This window comes from Adiantum capillus-veneris, chromosome 18, assembly GCF_014529385.1.
Source record: "Adiantum capillus-veneris isolate H3 chromosome 18, ASM1452938v2, whole genome shotgun sequence".
NCBI lineage: Eukaryota > Viridiplantae > Streptophyta > Polypodiopsida > Polypodiales > Pteridaceae > Adiantum > Adiantum capillus-veneris.
This window is the reverse complement of record NC_140948.1, coordinates 96,958,256-96,980,110: the sequence shown is the minus strand read 5'-3', so window position 1 is coordinate 96,980,110 and position 21,855 is coordinate 96,958,256. Positions and strand designations below refer to the sequence as shown.

The 21,855-nt window shown below is 44.5% G+C and overlaps 1 protein-coding gene across 2 annotated transcripts in view; it reads left to right on the top strand.

Annotated features, from left to right (window-relative positions):
- The window catches only part of LOC147436060 (uncharacterized), a 52,805-nt gene that overhangs the window by 20,734 nt on the left and 10,216 nt on the right, over positions 1–21,855 (top strand). The window contains exons 3-5 of one of the 2 annotated variants that reach the window (XR_015185150.1): positions 8,751–9,622; positions 21,318–21,519; positions 21,712–21,846. Coding sequence is in view for 1 of the 2 variants with exons in the window: in XM_086488955.1 (XP_086345081.1) it covers positions 8,751–9,622; positions 21,712–21,846 (1,007 nt within the window). In the remaining variant the exon portion in view is untranslated. Of the gene's footprint in view, positions 1–8,750; positions 9,623–21,317; positions 21,520–21,711; positions 21,847–21,855 lie in introns of those variants that run through there. The other variant, XM_086488955.1, reaches the window with a different exon arrangement.

The window sequence follows — 21,855 nt, the reverse complement described above, 5'->3', positions numbered from 1 at the left end:
CTCCAAGGACGAGGCAGAACATAGAGACCATCTGCTTCAAGTCTTTCAGGCATTACGAGATCACAAGTTAGTGATTAATGCGAAGAAAAGTGAATTTTTCCTACCAGAGATACACTTTTTAAGACACATTGTGTCAGCTGCAGGAGTGCAGATGGATCCGGCCAAGATAGAGACTATCCGTGATTGGCCTGATTTGAAGAATGTCCATGAAGTTAGAAGCTTCTTGGGATTGTGTTCATACTACAGGCGGTTCATTAGAAAGTTTGTAGAGGTTGCTTCCCCTTTGTATATCTTGATACAGAAAGGAGTGCCTTTCTCGTGGGGACCCACAGAGGTGAGTGCCTTTCAGACATTGAAAGAGAAATTGACTATGGGACCAATTTTGACTTTGTCGGACTTGTAGAAGTCATTTGAAGTATATTGTGATGCTTGTGGTCATAGTCTGGGTGCAGTCTTAATGCAAGAAGGCCATGTCATTGCCTACGAGAGCCGATTGTTCTCAAGGCCGGAATTGAGAGCACAGATTTATGAGAAAGAGCTTTTGGCGGTTATCCATGCTCTTACTCAGTGGCGGCACTACCTACTCGGAGCGGACTTTACTATCTTCACAAACCATCAAAGTTTACGCTACTTCTTGTCACAGAAGTAGCTATCGGAAAAGCAGATGCGGTGGGCGAACATCTTGTCACAGTTTCATTTCCAGATTGTCCATGTTCAAGGACAGAAGAATTTGGTGGCAGATGCTTTGTCTTGGAAGGTGTTGGTTCTGGCTATTTCCGCAATACACCATAGGAGCTTCGAGGATATGGTCGATCAGTATGCCACGGATACAGATTTTGCAGACATTTTCACACGGATACGGGATGGGGAAACAGTAGCGGAATATTTCATTCGGGATGGCTACTTGATGAGGAAAACCATGTTGTGCGTTACACAGCCATTGAGGGAAAAGGTTATGACTGAATGCCACTGTCCGCCTTTTACGGGTCACCGCGGCATTGCTACCACCTTGAAAGGGGTAGAGAGATACTTCTTTTTGCCGAGACTCAAGAAGGATGTGGACGAGTTTGTGCGTTTGGTATGCCAGAAGGTCAAGTTTGATAGGCATAAAGCACAGGGATTGTTACAGCCTTTGCCCATACCCACCCACCCTTGGGAAAGTATTACAAATTTGCAATGGATTTCATTTTTGATCTCCCGAGAACACAGAGTGGTCACGATGGTATCTGGACTGTTATTGATAGATTTAGCAAGCAGACTCATTTTATTCCAGTGAAGAAAACAGTCAAGCTGGATCACTTAGCGAGACTATTTGTGGCCCAGATCTTCAGATTACATGGCATGCCTGAGACGATTGTCTCCGACAGGGACCCTAGATTCACGAGTTTGTTTTGGAAGGCAATTTGGGAGAACATTGGTACGCGGTTGCAGTTCTCGTCATCTTTCCACTCGCAGACTGACGGGCAATCAGAGATTGCCAATTCAGTGGTTTTAGATTTATTGAAGTCTTACATATCAAATGAGAAGACTCAATGGGAAAAGTATCTACCTTTGGTGGAATTTGCCTACAACAACGCTATACACTCGTCGACGGGGAAGGCACCATTTGAGATTATTGAAGGTGCTGTGAAGGTTTCACCCTTCCTAAGCACAGAAGATAAGATTTTTGAAGCCGATGAGTACACGCGCGACTTGGACATGGCTTTTGCCAAGGTCCGCAAGGCTTTGCAGAAATCTTAAGAAAGACGGAAAAAGGCAGCAGATCGCCATCGTCGCGATTTCAAATTGAAGGAGGATGATTGGGTGCTCTTACGTTTTGAGAAGGCACGCTTGAGAAAGAAGAAGGGAAAGGAGAGGCTTTTTCCAAACCTTAGTATGAGATATTACGGACCTTTCTAGATCTCTGAAAAGATCAATGATGTCTCCTTCCGACTGAAACTGCCTGACACTTGGAGGATTCACAATGCATTTCATGTGAGTCTCTTGAAACCATTTAAAGGTGATGTGGTCGAAGATGGGGAGCTTGATGAGTAACCCGAAGTGAAAGAAAACGAGGAGATCCTTGTTCTTGAACAGATTTTGGCACATAAGGACAGAAAGAATAAGGGTAAAGTGAGAAGGCGGTTCTTGGTTAAATTCAAGAACTATCGTGCATTGGATGCGAAGTGGATGGAGGAGGAGGACCTAGCAGATACTCCTCAGATTGTAAAACTTTACCTTGAAGCTTTTGGTTTAGCATAGTCTACTCCAAATGGAACCCCGAATTTAGCTTGGTCGGAGATTTGGTGCAGTGGGTTGCACAAGAGGGGAGTTACTCCGCTCCTTTGTCAACAGATGCCTCGATTTTTGAATATTAGAGTTACTGATGTCTCTTTGAGCTTCATGGATACTGAGAGCTGACAGTATTCTGCTGTATGACTTTATGAAATGGAATTCCGGATAATATGAAATTGATTTGTTCTTGACTTGTTGAAGTGCAAGAAGTGATAGACGAATTGACTGCAGCATTTTGGTCTCAATGATCTCGATAGACATGGTTGCAATAGGGATTAGTCAATAAGGCATCTATGAGGTCTTGAGTGGATCTAGATGCGATTGCTAATTGCATTGCTGATAAATCATGGTCTAAGATCTGAATGAATGTTGAATGTGATTGTCATGTGATGTCCTGTGATATCGTGTGATGTGACTGTAGATTGGTACATGTGCTAGATGTGTGTTCCTACTACCTAGTGCGTCGGTACTAACAGTCGGCGTCTACTAAGACAGTTTATGGCTTCTGTTTGTTTTGCAGGCGTGATCGAGGGCGATTACAATGCTTTCAAGAGGGGGGTATGTCACAAATCAGTGACGTGGCTGCCTAGTACACACACACCCCCTCTGGCAAGGACAGTGGTTGCCCCGTACATACACCTTTTGGCATTGACAGCCCTAGCATGAGAAAATGTGCCTGTGGTTGCATCTTATGCAAAATGATAATGTGGCGTGCTGTACGGCAGTCCCCGCGATGACGGAAGCTGTACGGATTGGTTGAGCGTACGGAAAGCATGGCTTTTTGCGTTTTGCGTGGGCTATTTTGGCTACGCAAGTTCATTGCTTTATTTTACGCAAGAGACAGAGAGAGAGAGACTGGATGCTTTATTTTTACAAGGCTTTTGATTTTCAGCTTTTGGGCTCTACTTTTAGCATCCCTTGTTAAGTAGTTTGGGCTCTCACTTCTCATAGCATCTGGACGCAAAGTCTGAGAGTGAGTCCCGGCTACTCGCTTATACTTTGAGTTGCAGATTAATATAAAAAGAAATACCGAAAGGGGTGCCAGTCTTTGGGGCCAATATCTCTAGGCATGGAACTCCGCCCGTGGGCCAGTGTCGAATCAATTGTGAACTGTGAACTGTTTTGAAGTGATTATTTGTGGTGTCGCGGTAGACTCTCAACTTGGAGTGTCCAAGTCTGTTACATCTGATGGTAATGCTAATGATCACGCTGTGTGCAACCAGAGGATATGCATCTACTCTAAGTGTCTGGACATGCACCGTCTACGAACAGACTCACAAAGGTGCCAGAACACTTGCAGTGTAGTGCAAGAAGTCATGTCCTACACACTCTACACTGCTCTCTCTCTCCCCTATGTGCAGTAATGTGATGCCCCTCAAGAGGGCCCTTCATTTGACTCATGTACATTTGTGTGGTCATATGCGTTTTTGCTGAGGCAAGAGCCTCTCTGAGCAAGAACAGGAGTAGCTAACTGTTGCTCCAAAAGCAGCCACCGGTGAGGGTGATAACCTCACTGTACAGGTGCGTTTTCAGTGCTGGTAATGCGCTGAATTTGGACTTTTTTTCAGCCATACGGATGCCAGAACCATGTGGAACAATGCCCCACTGTTAGAGGACAATTCACGGACTGTTTAGGGCTGAAAACAGGGTAAAAACCAGTAAATACAGCGTGCTGAATTTACTGTTTTTGGGCAGAAATCAAAGGGTTTATGTCAGTGGAAGTGAGTTCCAGCAGGGGAATTGCTTTCGGGCAAGTTTTGGGGCTGTTATGTTGCCGAAATTTCGCCAGAACAGGTGGTATCTAGGTGGATACAAGTAAAGAATTCCCGGAACTCTTCTTGTAATTTACCCTCATAAAGAATAAAGAAATACCGAAAGGGGCGCCAATTTTGGGGCCTACAGGTTGTCGGCGTCTACTCAGAGCATTCTAGCTTCCGAGCCGTGTGTGTGCTTTAAGTGCTAATTCCCGTTGCTGGTTACTTTTCCAAAGTTCTCTCTGTGTGTGTCTAAAGTAAAGTAAAGAATTCTGGGTGAAAGCCAAAGTCTACCGCCCTACGAGCCGGTTTCATATGGACCATGGTGGAGCTTAGAGTTTCCGTTAGTGTCTTCTTGGAGTTTCCCTCCCTAGTTCTAGATTACAGGAGCCACATTCAGTAAGCGAACTGTCTTCTACCTTGGTTGACATCTCCTTGACAGCTCCAGGTGCGGCGCTTTGTGGGCCATCCATATTGGTCTCTATTGGTGGATTCCTTGGTGATGTCGTTTGCTTCTTATCTATCATCTTCATCATCAATTGCTTGCTCCCTTTTGTTTTCCCATGGCGCTTGGTTTCAGATGGTACCAGTTGGCAGGCTTTACCAAACATTGAGCCATTGCCATGGCAGCTGCTCCTTACCCCACATCACCACTAGTGGCTTTTTGGTGGTATTTGGTATGGAGTTGTAGAGCGAGCTTTTGGTGGAAGCTGTAACAAACTGCTGACGTGTCAAAGCCTAAAGAATGGAGCCAACTTACAGATGTGGCCGAGGAGCCTAAAACATAGTAACAGGGAATGGCCGTTTTCAAGTCTCCGTTCCTTGTTCCCATTCCAAGTTCACGTTCCGAATCCCCGTTCCGTGTTTCAAACGTGAGTACCCGTAACAGGGAATTGCATTTTGTTCCGCGTTCCTGTTCTGCGTTCCCGTTCCTGGTAACTATGGGGCCCTAAAACCCTAAGAAGAGCAAGTAACAGAAGAAGTGTCACAAAGTGATGACGTGGTTGCCCGAGAGCAGAAAACCCTAACCCTAATTTCTGCCAGAAACCCTAACTGCTGAAACCCTAATTCCAAAAACCCTAACTGCAGAAACCCTAATTGCTGAAACCCTAATTCTGAAAACCCTAACCCTAAAACCTGTAAACCCTAATTTTGGAAACCCTAACCCTAAAACTGCAACAGCATGGCTGATTTTCGAAAATTGCGTTGGCATGATGACGTGGCAAGTTGTACGGATTTCCGTGATTTACGCTGGCAGCTTTTGGCATTGCTTTTTGGACTAGAAGCTTTTCATGTAAACTGCTTTTTGGACCAGAAGGTTTTAAGTTTGAAAGCTTTTCATGTAAACTGCTTTTTGGACCAGAAGCTTTTAAGTTTGAAAGCTTTTCATGTAAATTGCTTTTTGGACCAGAAGCTTTTGAGTTTGAAAGCTTTTCATGTAAACTGCTTTTTAGGCCAAGGGCCTTTAAAAATGAGGCTAGGGCTCATTCTCTGGCATGCTTCCTGGAGAAGGTGCAGACTGTGTTGATGCAATATAAAGAAATACCAAAAGGGGCGCCAAGGTTTGGGGCGAATACTCTCTGGGGTGGAATTACGCCACTCCGTGTCACGTGTCGTCTCTCTCTCTCTCTTTTAGTTCAGTTGTTATTGAAGTGCTAAAGGTCTGTTCAGTGTGTTCTTTTCCAAGGGACGTGGTGCCCTTCTTGTGACAGTGGTATCAGAGCATCAAGCGTGTGCTTTTCTGAAAGCATACCAGTATACAGAGCTTTTGGAATTTTATTTGAGGTATCTTCGCCCTCCAACGTGGACTTATTAGCCACTCCCACCCTTACTTCATCGCGCATCGGGCGCGCTCCCGTCTTCACTGCAGTGTGCATAAGCCAATTAAGATCACTTGCAAGAGAAGGATCCTGATTTGTTTCAAGTCACTGTTTTTTTCCTCAGAAGCAGTGCCATGCAGATGTTGATGTCTACAGCTACCAAGCAGCATACTCCAAGTACTTGGCAAGCTTTCAAGAAAATTTTTGTCCGAAGTTATATGGTTTCTGACATCTTCCTTCGGAGTGCAACTTTTGGCACAGAGTGGGGTATCCTGAAATGCTTGCCATGGAAACCCTAGCAGATTATAACTTGAAGTTTCTCGACATCTCCCAGTAGATGTCTCTTCACGATCAGATGACCTTGGAGGTTCGGTGTGATTGCTATCTCTTGGGACTACCATTGCCGCTAAAGAAACACTGTTTGTCCAAGAGCTGATGGACCATGCTGTGCTCAGCTACGACCTCATGGAAGGAACCTCACCCTAATTTTTGGTGCGGGTTTCAAGATGGAAAGTCAGTCGACTTTTTGTCGAGATTGCTTTTTTTAGTTTGAGTTTTGTTTGATCTTGTTTGGTGATCCTGTTTGGAATCTGTTTGAAATGGATGGTATTTGTTTTGATCCTGTTTTGGTGCCGATTTGAAATGTTGGTTTCAATACTGGTTTCATTGATTGGTGATTTTTACTCCCGGGTGGAGAAGTGAGAAATACTGTTTTGGTATTGTTTGAACCTCGGAACGACGCACGCCGATGCCTGGGGAGCATTTCGTTGTATGCTAGAAAACCTGCGAACGACGCAGGCCGATGTCTGGGGAGCGTTTGGTTGTATGCTTGAACCTCCAAGCAACGTAGATTGTGGTCTGGGGAGCGTTTGGTTGTACAGTCCTTTGAACTCATGGCCCGGACCTTTTTAGGTTATTTGCGGGGGGAGTGATGAGGTAGTCGTTGAGTAGCTTCATACCGCAGACCGTTTGTCTCGGGGGAGTGCTCAGCGGCGTTGTTTGTTGTGTCTTGTAACATGCATATGTAAGCATTTGTGTTGCATTGTGATGTGCCAATTACTGAATATTCCTAATTGGATGAGATTACCTGGGTATGTAATTTTAGTGCATCAAGACACCCTTGGAAGATCAGTACGGTCTGGGTGTGATGGCTAATTTTACTACGCCGGAATATCAAGAGTTCTGATCTGGACGAAAGGAGAAGCTAACTCCTTGATCAAAAGAGCAGAAAGGAGAAGCTAACTCCTTGATCAAAAGAGCAGAAAGGAGAAGCTAACTCCTTAATAAAAAGAGCAAATTGATTGTCCCTCGGAATGACCCTCGGAAATTTTTGAACTAACTTGAGTTGTTTTGCAGATCTGCTGTAATCGCAGACAATTACTCTCTTTCAAGAAGGGGAGATGTAACAAACTGTTGACGTGTCAAAACCTAAAGAATGGAGCCAACTTACAGATATGGCCGAGGAGCCTAAAACCCTAAGAAAAACAAGTAACAGAAGAAGTGTCACAAAGTGATGACGTGGTTGCCCGAGAGCAGAAAACCCTAACCCTAATTTTTGCCAAAAACCCTAACTGCTGAAACCCTAGCCTTAACTGTTGAAACCCTAATTATGAAAACCCTAACCCTAAAACCTGTAAACCCTAATTTTGGAAACCCTAACCCTAAAACTGCAACAACATGGCTGATTTTCGAAAATTGCCTTGGCATGATGACATGGCAGGCTGTACGGATTTCCGTGATTTACGTTGGCAGCTTTTGGCATTGCTTTTTGGACCAGAAGCTTTTAAGTTTGAAAGCTTTTCATGTAAACTGTTTTTTGGACGAGAAGGTTTTAAGTTTGAAAGCTTTTCATGTAAACTGCTTTTTGGACCACAAGCTTTTGAGTTTGAAACCTTTTCATGTAAACTGCTTTTTAGGCCAAGGGCCTTTAAATATGAGGCTAGGGCTCATTCTCTGGCATGCTTCCTGGAGAAGGTGCAGAGTCTGAAGTACCGGCTTGTACTGTGTTGATGCAATATAAAGAAATACCGAAAGGGGCGCCAAGGTTTGGGGCCAATACTCTCTGGGGTGGAATTCTCTGGCATGATGACATGGCAAGCTGTACGGATTTCCGTGATTTACGCTGGCAGCTTTTGGCATTGCTTTTTGGACCAGAAGCTTTTAAGTTTGAAAGCTTTTCATGTAAACTGCTTTTTGGACCAGAAGGTTTTAAGTTTGAAAGCTTTTCATGTAAACTTCTTTTTGGACCACAAGCTTTTGAGTTTGAAACCTTTTTATGTAAACTGCTTTTTAGGCCAAGGGCCTTTAAATATGAGTCTAGGGCTCATTCTTTGGCATGCTTCCTAGAGAAGGTGCAGAGTCTGAAGTACCGGCTTGTACTGTGTTGATGCAATATAAAGAAATACCGAAAGGGGCGCCAAGGTTTGGGGCCAATACTCTCTGGGGTGGAATTACGCCACTCCGTGTCACGTGTCGTCTCTCTCTCTCTTTCAGTTCAGTTGTTATTGAAGTGCTAAAGGTCTGTTCAGTCTGTTCTTTTCTATTGGCACGTGGTGCCCGCCTTGTGACAGAAGCGCTCATCTTTCAGAGGCTGTTGTCATCCTCTCTCTGCTTAGTAGCTTGCCAGGGCACTTTTTACTTTCTTTAGGGGAGGTCTTCCCCCGGGCCTTTTTCAATTTTCAGTTATGCCCATGTGGCTAGTTGTGTATAGTTTTTGAGATGTCACCTTCGGGCATGCTTTGCAAATAGTATTGTCCTTGCCTTTATAATCAGCACCATTTGGGCGTTCTGAGGAGCTTTTCCACCTTTTTAGATAGAGAGAGAGAGAGAGAGAGAGAGAGAGAGAGAGAGAGAGAGAGAGAGAGAGAGAGAGAGAGAGAGAGAGAGTTTTTGTGCTTTTCAGGTCCGAGGTACAGCAATCCAGCCACCTATAGCACCCCCGTCGGTTCATGCAGATCCATTGCAACAGCTGTTTTCTACACCTTCTTTGTTTCCACCTATGGATTTATGCGCAAGTGTAAATTTTTCTGCTGAACAGATGTTGCAGAATGAGACAAAGCATGTTTTCTTACCTGAGCATACATTTTTTGAAGCTCAGAATTTTTCTCCGGTGACTGACTCCTACATACCCCCTTTTGGATCTCCTTCGGTTCAGATGGTCTTAGATACAAAAGTATCCTTGTCACAACCAGCAGTTGCGGGCTTGGGGAGCTCTTTTACGCAGCCAACTGTAGCCCCCCTGTGCTCTCTGCTTTCTGATACTTCATACAGTGGCCAACCTGCTTATGCTCCAGGATCTACAGTTGAAACACCACCTTTTGATGTGTCACATGTTTCTGATATAGCAGCAACAAAGGATGCATCAATGCCCTTGTCATTGTTAAGCTCATTAGAGGTTGCTGATTTAAGTTCACAGACAAACAAAGATAATGTTTTACCTTGGGAGAATCCTCATGAAGGGGCACTGCAGCTGCCTCCATTCAGTACAGTGGAGGCACTTTTTGAGACAGACTTGTTTACATCTGATGTGGATTTGCTGTCACCCCAAAAGACAGGTAGCCTGAAGGTGAAAGAAGAGGTGCTGGAGGGAGTGCCAGGTACTGAACAGAGCAGTCTGATGTCTGCTTTAGATGTACGAGTATGGGATGATGCAGATGGCAGTCAGAAATTGCCGGCAGAGTTTGTTGATTGCATCACACAAGAAATTATGGAGGACCCTGTAATCACAGCTGATGGCCATTCATATGAACGTTCTGCAATTGAGAAGTGGTTAAAGTAAGTATGTTGTTTTGCACTGAAGTGTTTTACAGTTTGTCATTACATGCGTTTTGTGTCACCGTTTGTGTCTCTTGATTAGTACACTTCGTGTTGCTAAATTGGAGGGGCTACAGGGCATGTGAAGTTATGATTATTATACTTTACATCATACCTTCACTTGTTAAATTTCATGTGGCATGGAAACATATCCTGCACGTTCTTTGTTTGCAAGCTCAAAAGGTTTGAGATGTTTCTTCACATGTAAGGGATTGAAATCCTGTGTTTAGCTTCATTCACTGTGAAGGTAGCACCTAAGTCCAACACCTCCTTTCCTTTTTGATGCAGCAGTTTAAAATCAAGTCCTGAAGTGAACCTAGTCGATTGACGAAACTGAATGAGTACATTTGATCGTATCTAGCTGAGGGAAGAGTTAAAAAATCCAAGGTGCTTGGGTCATGAATGCCTGTTTATTTGGGTTTGAAGTCGTTTGCACGCTAATACACACTCTTAAGGGGGCGAGTTGTACACATGGGCATGTGTCAGCTGTTTTAACATTGCACATCTGATCAGTAGTTCATGATATCTTTCTCATTGTTTTTGTGCTCAAAAATGGAAAGGAAGGGTTTTTGTGGAATGGATTCCTCAGCGTGTATGTCAAGGCTAGTCTATGAGCCATGTACAAATGCAAATAGTGGGCAGTCTTACTCATATTTGAAGTGTGGGCTGTGTTCAAAGTCGTCAACCAGAAAATGAAAAAAAGTTTGTGTTTTGGTGTCCCATAGACACTTCTCAGTGTGTATATCAAGACTAGGCTCTGAACGATGTACACATGCAAACAGTGGGCAATCTAACTTGTATTTAGTGGGCAATCTTACTTGTATTTGAAGTGTGGACTGTGTTTTAAGTCGTCAGCCAGAAAACGAACTTTTTTGTGTGTTTTGGTGTCCCATAGAGACTTTCATATTGAGGACTTTTTTTTTGGTTATTAAGATCATCGTGCAAGGGATGCTGATGAGGCTGGTGAGTACAATTTTCCATTGTGATTTGTTCCTCTCTAATTCAGCTTTCCGTGTGCATTTCTGGCATCTGTGTTTATTGTTGGGCAGATTATTGTAGGAACCTTGCTTTGGTGCTAGATTTCTGCCTTCTGGGATCTGTGAGCTGCTCCTTGCTCTAAGTAGAAGGTCATGCTGCTGCTAAATTTTGACCATCTCTTCACATTTTTCATAGTAGAGTGCCTTTAAATTTTTATGTGTGGATTTATGCTCTTAAGCAGGTTGCATGTTTGCACATACGCCCTCTCTTCATTGCTTGTGGTGAAGGACCTAGAGGCACCAGCTTCTTTGCCTGAAATTACTTACCTTCTCTTGCTTGATGTTAGGGCATGCCACTGCCGGTAAAGGCTAGTTTCAGCCTGTCTGCCCACCCTTAGAAATTTGGCATTCTAGGCTAAAAGTACAAAAGAATAACAGGATCTCAGTTTAACAAGAAGGGACATCATCCTTGAACTTCACTTCCAAAGTAATAATCTTCCCTCTTTGTGGTAAGAGTGATACCTCCGTTGCGAGAATCCAAAACAGCATGAGCGTGCCCAAAAGAACATTGGAGTAAGCAAACTTCGTGTGGAAATCAACTCAGTCGAGTCTTGAACCTTCACCGGAAGAGAGCCAACTAAGGGTATTACTGCATGTCACCAGCAATGAGTTCTGTCTGAATAGAATTTCCAGGTTCAACATCATCAGTTTCAAGTTTACCATCAAAATGGTCTGATCGAAAATTTTCAGAGGTTCTAGGGTCAAAGAAAATAAGAGATTTTTTTCCCTTGACTTGTTCACTAGATTTATCATGGGAAGAATCGTCTCATGCCGTCAGCCAATCTTACCGAGGGTTTAGAACGTTTGGTAGGTTGTGGGTCTGCAGGAAGAGTGGCTTTCTGCAGAAAGAGACAAGTACAAGAAGTATGACCTGCTTGGAAACAATGATAACAATGTTCTTGCAAAAAAACATGGAGAGAGATTGAAGGTTTGAAAAGTTTGTCGAAAGTTTCGGTTAGGCTCTAATAGTGCATCAGTGATTTACCTGGAAGCGGCAGATAGAGAGATGGGTTCGATCTCAGTTTTCTAGTGATGATTTACAGATTTCTACAGGGGGGAAGGTGATCTACATGTATATTTTTCACATTGATCGGCCAACATACAATCTTATAATATATTCGGCTCATTACCACGTTCGGTTTAAGTGCTCGTATAAAGACTTCTCCCCAGTAATAAAGATACTCTTTTGGGGGGGGGGGGGGGGCGGACCCACCCATCTTCGGGTCCCTAGTATTGTGTTAATCTTCTCATTCTCTCTCTATATCAATTGGCTTCAATATGAAGTGGTAAATTTTATTTATCAGAGTATATTTGATATTGTTATGCGCTCCTGTTTGTGACACCATCCTTGTGTAGATGAGCAAGAGCAACAGACACGCAAGAGAGAGAGAGAGAGAGAGAGAGAGAGAGAGAGAGAGAGAGAGAGAGAGAGAGAGAGAGAGAGAGAGAGAGAGAGAGAGAGAGAGAGAGAGAGAGAGAGATGTTATATTAATGTCTTCAAAAGGCCAAAATGACCTATGAGATCAATCTGTTACAAAATGGTGAGTCTAATACCATGTCTAGGTACAAAAGAACTAGATATTACTACTAGAATCCATCCTCATCTGCACTCTGGATATCGAGAGAGTATGGCTGAATCCTCTGCTGTAGTCTCCGTCGATGCTGTGTAGCCCCTCTCCTCAATCGTGGCCGTCTGGATCTCCGTAGCTACAATGCTCGGTCAATGAGAGTGCTGGTAGTGGTCGAATGAGTGGGGGCCGAGCTGTGCAATGATGACTGCTCCTCTGGCTGTCTCATATCTAGTGAAAAGAAATCTATAATCTGTCTCTGGGACTGTCTCTTTCTATCTCTCCCCGGTAAAGTGTCTCTATATCTGTGTAACTCAAGTAGATATAGCCCAAGACATCTTTGATCCTCATAACTCATGACCCTAGAGAAAGGACCGAAACCCTCTCTGAATAAGCAATGGAAATGGCCCCGTATCTCATAGTACACTGTGCAATGACATATGTAATGTAGCTCTGTCTTTGGCTCTAACTGGCATAAGTGGCATATCCCGCTGTCTGCTGGCATCCCTCTAAATCTACCAGTCTCAATCTCGAGCTGATGTGAGCATGTGCGTATCTGACCAATGTCACACCGCAAACCATGAGACATGTGTGTCCATGTAGCTGGGTCGAATCACAAACCCATCTCCTGTGAGGTGGAGAAGATGCTCTCTATAGAAAGCCATCTTAGTGCCCAACTCTTGTGGCGGCTCTATCCATGTCCTCCTGGTATCCAGCTGGATCAGGTCCTGACGAATGGGTCTAGTAATCTCCACCCGTGTAAGAGACATTGAGGGTGCCTGAAGAGAGTATTGGAAAGGGGGCAGCGTGTCCATGGTGAAACCATGCGTCTGAAACCATGATGTCATTTGTGTATACCAGCATGAAGTGTCCCCCTGAAGAGCTAACTGTCTAGAAGACTCAAGGGCCAGTCTAGCATATCTGTCTCTAGTAATATCCCACAAGCTGTGCACAAAGGAGACTGATCTGGTAAGCACCTCAATCTCCATAGGAGGGGCAGCTAGCTCTGCTCGAATGATAGCGTGGGGTATGGAGGCCTTGGCTTATAGATACCAAGGGCCTCTCCATACGTCTCCAACCATTCTGGCCTAGAGGTCCCCATGTCTGCACCCCATACAACATAGCTGAGGCTACTAAGGTATCAAAGAGCTATAACTTTGTCCGAGGTTCCTGGAACTGATTTTGCGAACACATCCTCTACAAGCCTCCCAAGGCCACAAAAGCTCTAGTCAATCTAGTCTTTGCTGCTCTCCCCAAAGAAAACCTCGGCCCAGTGAAGACAACCCCAAGGTAAGTGTATGCATCTGTATACTCTACAATCTCTTGACCATATGTGAAAGTGGGTGCTGATCTCCTGATCCACTGTGGTGTGGTGTTAAACACCATAACCTTGGTTTTACCAAGGTTTACAGACAATCCACTACCCTCTGCAAATTTGTGTAATGCATCCAACTGTCGATGCATACCCTCTGGTGAGTCAGAGATCAAGACAAATATCATCAGCATGTAACAACAATGGCATCCACGTCCCTGCCAGCTGGGCACCTCTATCACCCTCTCTGTCAATGTAATCAAACACCTCATCAACATACATACCAAATAGAGTAGGAGACAATGGGCAACCCTGTTTCATCCCAATGGTGGAGTGAACTAAATCAGATATCCTCTCTCGCGTGCGTGCATGTCCCATCACTGATCTGTATAGAGCCATAATCCTCCAAATCAACACTATGTGCACCCCCATCTCCTGTTGTCTGCTCATCAATCGAGCTCTCGGTACCATGTCAAATGCTTTGCGGAAATCCACAAAGCTACAATAAATCCGTCTCCCATGTGACCTGCCCTCCTCAATGATGGCTTTGAGTATCAGAATATGATCAAGAGTGGAGAAACCCCTCTTGAAACCGTCCTGGCCCTTTACTCATACACCCTCACCCTCTGCCCAATTACTCAACTGCTGCTCAAGAATGGATGCATACAACTGTGCCAATGTGTGCCCAACCATAATAGTGCGGTAATTCCCAGGCTCTGTAGGATCACCTCAAAGATAGGCACAATAGTAGACAACCTCAAAGTCTTAGGTAACCCCTCACACATGGCACGATTGAACAACACTGCAAGAACCTCTACCAACAGATGTCTAGCATGTGTAAAGTTGTCACGTGACACATCCAACCCTATGTGTCCTTTGACAAGCTACAACACGACAAGGGTTCAGTCAGTCTAGTCAGTCTAGATTTAGAAGTGATCTGGCACTTTTGTGAGTCTATTCGTAGACCGTGCATGCCCAAACACTTAGTGCAGGTGCATATCCTCTGGTTGCACACAACATGATCATAAGCATTCCCATCAGAATCCATCAGAATCCTTCAGGGGAATTTTCCAGTGCATTTAGCCTCTTTTACCTATTTTTGACATTTTTCACTTATTATTTTTAAGCGACTTTTGTTGGAAAGTAGGTAGGGCAAATTGAGTAAATTTGTATATAAGCAAACCTAGAATAGCACTAAATGGCAGAAGAGGCAACAAGAGCCAAGCTCAACAGGCAACTTCTCAAGCAAGGCCGTGGTGGACTTTGCCTCCAAGCAAGACCACCTCTCTCCCTAGCGTTTTCTCATCAAGGAGATTATCGCCAGAATCAAGTAGCATCCCCTAGCGTTTTCACATTCAGCATCACCGCCAGGACTTTCCCAAGCCTAGCGTTTTGCATCAGCATCATCGCCACACATACCATCAGCTAGCGTTTTTGAGAAGCTTCATCACCTAGGTTTTTGGCAGTTTCGGCAGGGCGTTTTCAGCATTGAAGCACCTGCAAGTCCAACCCCTAAAGAGTAGCAGATTCAGCCCTAAAGAGCAGCAGATTCAGCCCGGAAAGACCATCAGTTTTCAGCCCTTAAGAACCTCAGTTTTCAGCCCTAAACCTGCAGATTTTCAGCGTCAAAGACCTACAGAAACAGTCCCAGAATTAGCGTTTTTGGACTAGCCGCAGATTTCAGCCCATAGCGTTTTTTGACAGCAGTAGAAAGATTGCAGATTTCAGCCCTTAGGTCGGTCTCGTCGTCCCCATCGTCATCACCGACATAGCCTAGACTTGCATCAGTCACATGCATTCAGTTTGTACCAGATTGTGCAATCATAAGTAGACCACTCTCGCCGACGAGAGTGGGGCCTTCGGAGGAGGGTTTTACTACGTCTCTGGTGTCGTATCTCTCTTCTCTCTCTATCTCTCAGTCTCATACACTTGCACGCACAATGTCCATTCACTTTGTTTGTAATCATTGCACTCTCTCATTAAGAACGGAAGGCTCTCCCTTCCATAAGAACAAAAGGAACCTTGAGCACAATTCGGAGCACTCATCTTGAGCAAAGCGCAAACATTCATTCCGCTGCACCTTACATTGGTATCAGAGCTTTGACAGTGTTCTGTATCACTCAAGGAAAGAACCACAAGAACCACAATAAATTTTTTTGCTTGTTGAAACTTGAGGTCGTAGAACCCAAGTTCGCTTGGGCGTGTCGATTCGTAATCGTGTTTTTAAAGATTGACAAGAATCCCAGGAAAGAAGGGCTTGTCCAGCCTCCCCTTGTGCCTCTTTTCACTTATTAACAGCGGATCGTGCACTTAGCGGCCGGCCAATTGACGTGAGGTGGGAAAAAGCAACCTTGGTGTGAGCGCAAGGCCGCCAAGGGGTGCGCGTGCAAGAAAGAGAAGAACTCGGGTGAAGAGAAGATTCTTCTCAAACACGGTTTGCAAGAGAAAGAAAACCTAAAGAACCTCAAGACCCTCAAGAACTCAAGAACTCAAGAACCTCAAGACCCGCAAGAACCGAAGTTCCTCGTGAACTTAAGAACCCAAGAACCCACAAGAACCCACGACTTCAGAATGGTCATCACTCGAAGCGGAATGGATACTTCGCTTGGAGGTGATGAGCATGAGAGAGGCGAAGAAGAAATTTTCCCACCAGGAGGTTTTTCTGACCCTTCCCCATCTACGTCAAGGATTGCACTAACTCCTATGGAGGCTTTAGACTAGATGTTTATGGAAAGGAAGTTAAAACGTGAAGCAAGAAAAGCAGAAATGGATCGCAAACATGAAGAAAGAATGGCAGCAACCAAAGCAAGACTAGAACAGAGCGACCGAAACATGGAAGAGTTCTTGCGACTCTTTTCTCAAGTGCCGGCACAGATGCAAGAGATTCAGGAGATGAAGATCTCTCAGTCTCTTCTTCTCCCAAGCATGACACACAGGATTTGCATGATTATGAGAAGCATGATGAATTGATTGATAATGATTTGCATGATGATTTGAATAACAACGATAAGCATGATGATTTGAATGACAATGATAAGCATGATGATTTGGATGATAATGATGAGCATGATGATTTGCATGATCAAGATGTGATTTCTCACAAGCATGATGAGTTGCATGAAGATGATGTGATTGTTCACAAGGATGATGTGTTAGTGGATGCTTTTTCTAGCGAAGCTAACCTTGTTGTAGATTCGATCAATCACGAAGAACCGATCTTGGCTTTCGAGTCGAGGTCCAAAGAACCCCCACAGGACGATTCAATCATTCAGGAAGAACCGATCTTGGCTCTCGAGCCTAGGTCCACCGAGCCCTTACAGGAAGTATTATGTGTTCGCATGATTGATACGCACGCATTGTTCAAGTGTTTCATTCGTGATCGTTTCCTGTATTTTAGTCAATGTCTTTATGTGATCCCTTTTACTAGGCATGACATATTGTACATTGAGCACGTTTCACTCATGGATGAGCACGGATGTATGCGGATTTCTCATGAAAAGATGAATTGTTTGTATTCAAGGAAGTCATATTCCATGTCTCTTCCTTGACACGACATAGTTGTAGAAAGAGCACATGAAAGTATAAGCACCAAGCATGGGCATTTCTGTTGTGAATTGCCACAGTTGATTGCTTTAGATCAAAAGAGAAAGATTCGATCTCATTGTTTACGTGTGTGGGGTGAACGGTATGGCACTCCGTCTATCTGTTCATCTACATTGCATGCACAGTCTTTGAGGAAGACGAGATTTTTCCACTCACTTTACATGGAATATGTATCTTCATGCTTTTGTGTTGTGGTTTCAGGAATTTTCAGCCATGGAGAAGAAAGAAGCATGACAGTTGAAGCATTGAAGGAGCCACACAAGACTTTGTGTCGCTTTCGGCGCGGCCCAAAGAAGCAAGCGTTGCAGACCTTTATGAAGTTCAAGTACCGCACGACCCACACATCAAACTGAGCCGGCGAAGAGTCCCTTCCAGGATTCTGGATGCTATTGGCAATCTCCCTCGACGCTATACAGTTCAGTACCAGTACCTCACTTTGAAAAGGAGGGGATGTCACCTGACACATCCAACCCTATGTGTCCGTGGACAAGCTACAGCACGACAAGGGTTCAGTCCAGTCCGGTCAGTCTAGATTTAGAAGTGATCTGGCACTTTTGTGAGTCTATTCGTAGACCGTGCATGCCCAGACACTTAGTGTAGATGCATATCCTCTGGTTGCACACAGCATGATCATAAGCATTCCCATCAGAATCCATCAGAATCCTTCAGGGGAATTTTCCAATGCATTTAGTCTATTTTACCTATTTTTGACATTTTCACTTATTATTTTTAAGTGACTCTTGTTGGAAAGTAGGTAGGGCAAATTGAGTAAGTTTCTATATAAGCAAACCTAGACTAGCACTAAATGGTAGAAGAGGCAACAAGAGCCAAGCTCAGCAGGCAACTTCTCAAGCAAGACCGTGGTGGACTTTTCCTCCAAGCAAGACCACCTCTCTCCCTAGCGTTTTCTCATCAAGGAGATTATCGCCAGAATCAAGCAGCATCCCCTAGCGTTTTCACATTCAGCATCACCGCCAGGACTTTCCTAAGCCTAGCGTTTTGCATCAGCATAATCGCCACACATACCATCAGCTAGCGTTTTTGAGAAGCTTCATCACCTAGCGTTTTTGGCAGTTTCAGCAGGGCGTTTTCAGCATTGAAGCAGCTGCAAGTCCAGCCCCTAAAGAGTAGCAGATTCAGCCCAGAAAGACCATCAGTTTTCAGCCGTTAAGAACCTCAGTTTTCAGCCCTAAACCTGCAGATTTTCAGCGTCAGAGACCTACGAAAACAATCCCAGAATCAGCGTTTTTGGACTAGCCGCAGATTTCAGCCCATAGCGTTTTCTGACAGCAGTAGAAAGATTGCAGATTTCAGCCCTTAGGTCGGTCTCGTCGTCCCCGTCGTCATCACTGACATAGCCTAGACTTGCATCAGTCACATGCATTCAGTTTGTACCAGATTGTGCAATCATAAGTAGACCACTCTCGCCGACGAGAGTGGGGCCTTCGGAGGAGGGTTTTACGTCTCTTGTGTCGTATCTCTCTTCTCTCTCTATCTCTCAGTCTCATACACTTGCACGCACAATGTCCATTCACTTTGTTTGTAATCATTGCACTCTCTCATTAAGAACGGAAGGCTCTCCCTTCCATAAGAACAAAAGGAACCTTGAGCACAGTTCGGAGCACTCATCTTGAGCAAAGCGTAAACATTCATTCCGTTGCACCTAACAAAAGTGCTCTGCTACTAGACCATCATGATCATATGCCCTGCCGGTCCTCATCCTGTCAATGGCTCTCTTTACCATCTCAGTGGTAAAGAAGGTGCTGCTAGGTGGGCATGGCTCTGTAGACTGTAGGATTTGGATGGGGGTCTTGTCCAAGAACCATATATAACGATGAGGCATACTGGCCCCACACATAAGGAGAAGTAATCACTGGGGGAGGGGAGTGCTCATGGTAGAATCGCCATGCCTCTCCTGAGTCTCTACTCAAGAACATCTGATACAAGTCTCGCTTCATCTTGGCCAAGTAAGCTCGTTTCTTCTTGGCACAAGGCATCGGGAAGCAATCCGAGATTGTCTGTAAGTGATGACTCCTAAAAGAAGATCCCTCTGAAGGGGCTCTCATCTCTCTGCACTCCTCATCATACCAACTATTCTTTGGAGAGAGAGAGATGAAATGAAATTAACGTCTTCAAAAGGCCAAAATGACGCGTGAGACCAATCCGTTACAAACAAGTGAATTTGATACCATGTCCGGGTACAAAGATGAAGAGATACTAAAATGAATCTAGAAGTGCTACTAGTTGGACTTGTGGGGGTTATGTGTGGCCGCTGATACAATGGGTGCCCAATACAAGAGGGTGATATAATGGGTGATAAATCCATCCTCATTTGTACATGGTTTTTGAGATTGTAAGACTCGGATCCTCTGTTGTAGTCTTTGTCGATGTTGTGAAGCCTCTCTCCTCAGTCGTGGGCATCTCGATCTCCCTAGCTCCAATGCTCGGTCAATGAGAGTACCGCGAGTGTGAGTATGAGTTGAGCTTTGCAGTGGTGACTGCTCCTCTTCCTGTCTAGTGTGTGGTGCGAAGAATCCAGTAGTCTGTCTCTGGGATTGTCTCTCTCCAAATCTCCTCAGTAAACGATCTCTGTGTCTGTGTAACTCAAGTTGATACAGTCCAAGACATCTTTGGTCATGAGGGCTCATGACTCTGGAGAAGGGTCCGAAGCCCTCTTTGAATAGACAACAGAAGCGACCTCGTATCTCGTAATACACTATGCAATGACATATATAAAGCATCTCCGTCTCTGGCTCTGTATGGCATAGACGGCATATCTTGCTAGTTGTTGGTATCCCTCTACTAGTCTCAATCTAAAGTTGGTGTGAAGTTGTCCGTATCTAACCAATGGCACACCGTAACCCATCAGTTAGATGTGTATCCATATAGCTAGGTCGAATCATAAACCCATCCCCTGTGAGTTGGTGAAGCTGCTCTCTATAGGAAGCCATCTTCGTGCCCCACTCCTTTGTCGGTTCTATCCATGTCCCATTGGTGTCCAATTGGGTCAGGTCCTGGCGAATGAGTCTAGTAATCTCCGAGAGAGAGAGAGAGAGAGAGAGAGAGAGAGAGAGAGAGAGAGAGAGAGAGAGAGAGAGAGAGAGAGAGTGAGTGGAACCCAAAAATGTTGGCACATGCTCTCCAATACTGTGCAGATACAAAAAGGGAAAAGGGGTCTCGATGTGGGGACCACTGGCTCATGCCTGACTCCCATGGAGAAAACCCACGATCCAATAAGTGCCTTGGAAACATATGCCACCTCAGCCATAAAATAAGAAATGGCTGAAAAGTACAAAAAAATGAGACATGGGAAGCTCTTCATCAACCTCTTTCTACAATGGAAAATTTTCATAGCAAAGAACTGTCGGAATCGAAGATTTCAGCCGGTTTTCATCGCGTTCAATCTACTCCTGTAGTCTCTCGTCTCATGTGATCGCATAATTTGTGGCTTCCTTGCTTGGGAGACAATTGCGAGAAAATGGATGAGAATGTGGGCAGCTGAAGGAATAGTGAGAAGGGACAAAGGGCTTGGAGGATAGTATGACGATTTCATCTATCTTGTTTTGTGCATCAGGGATACTTGCTGGCCTCATATTTGTTTCTTGTCTTTGCTGAGGCCATGCCACTTTACTTACTCCACAGTTGTGTCGTCTCGCTATGCCCTTTGTTGGGTACCCTGATTTTCTAGACAAGGAATATGCAGATGCTACCCTATTATTCACTTAGTATGATCCACATATCTTGGACAGTCTATGAACAACTTTCAGTACCTTTTGCTTGGCCTGTGATAGATTGGTTATTCAAGTTCCCTCATGAAGAATAGGTCGTGAGTTCAAGACTCCTCGGATAGATCTTTGAGTTCGCGAGATTGAAGACATGGGTCTTGTGTGCTCTTATCCATTATGAGGTAGAGAGGGCTATGCGTTGTCGGTTACTATTCTTATGGACTATTTTAGACATGAAGGTATCAGTAACAGGCTCAAAATGTCACTTGACATCGTCCCCTAGGCTTTTCTAAACTTTCCTTGGCTTGAAATAGGTGTAAACCTAAAATTCAGTATATTTGTGTCTATTGGCTGCCATGTAAAATGCGATGGGCTTTACAGATAATGCAAGTGTGCTCTATACTTGGGCAGTTAAAAATGGAGAGCTTGGCGTAATGTTGTGTGCCGGTGGAGAGGTGTGCAAAGGTGTAGGACTGAATGGTGGCTCTTCAACCTACTGGAGGGAAGATACGTGGCAGCATGAACAATAAATCTAGCCTGTCGTCCTCAGCGATCTCTTTCTGAACATTATGAGTGGGGTGATACCTTATGTGGCACCCAGATCATGCTGCAGGTTTAACATGGTCTTTATTGAAGAAGACGTTTATTAAGGTTGTTGTGGGAAAGCATGTATTGACTATTAGTTGATGACTCTTTTGACCTTGTATATATTTGATTCTTATGTTTGCTCGTTGCTTCAAAGCATGTAACTGGCAACAATAGTTGTTTTGAGTCTGTAGGGACTGAGCATGCTTGTTCTTTTCAGGCATCATGACACGAGTCCAAAGACGGGGGAAGTGCTTCCACCACCTCCTGGAGGTAGCGGCGTCGATAAAACATTGCGTCCTAATCATATACTACGAGGTCAAATCATCGAGTATAAAGAGAAACTGGCAAGAATGTAAGTGGT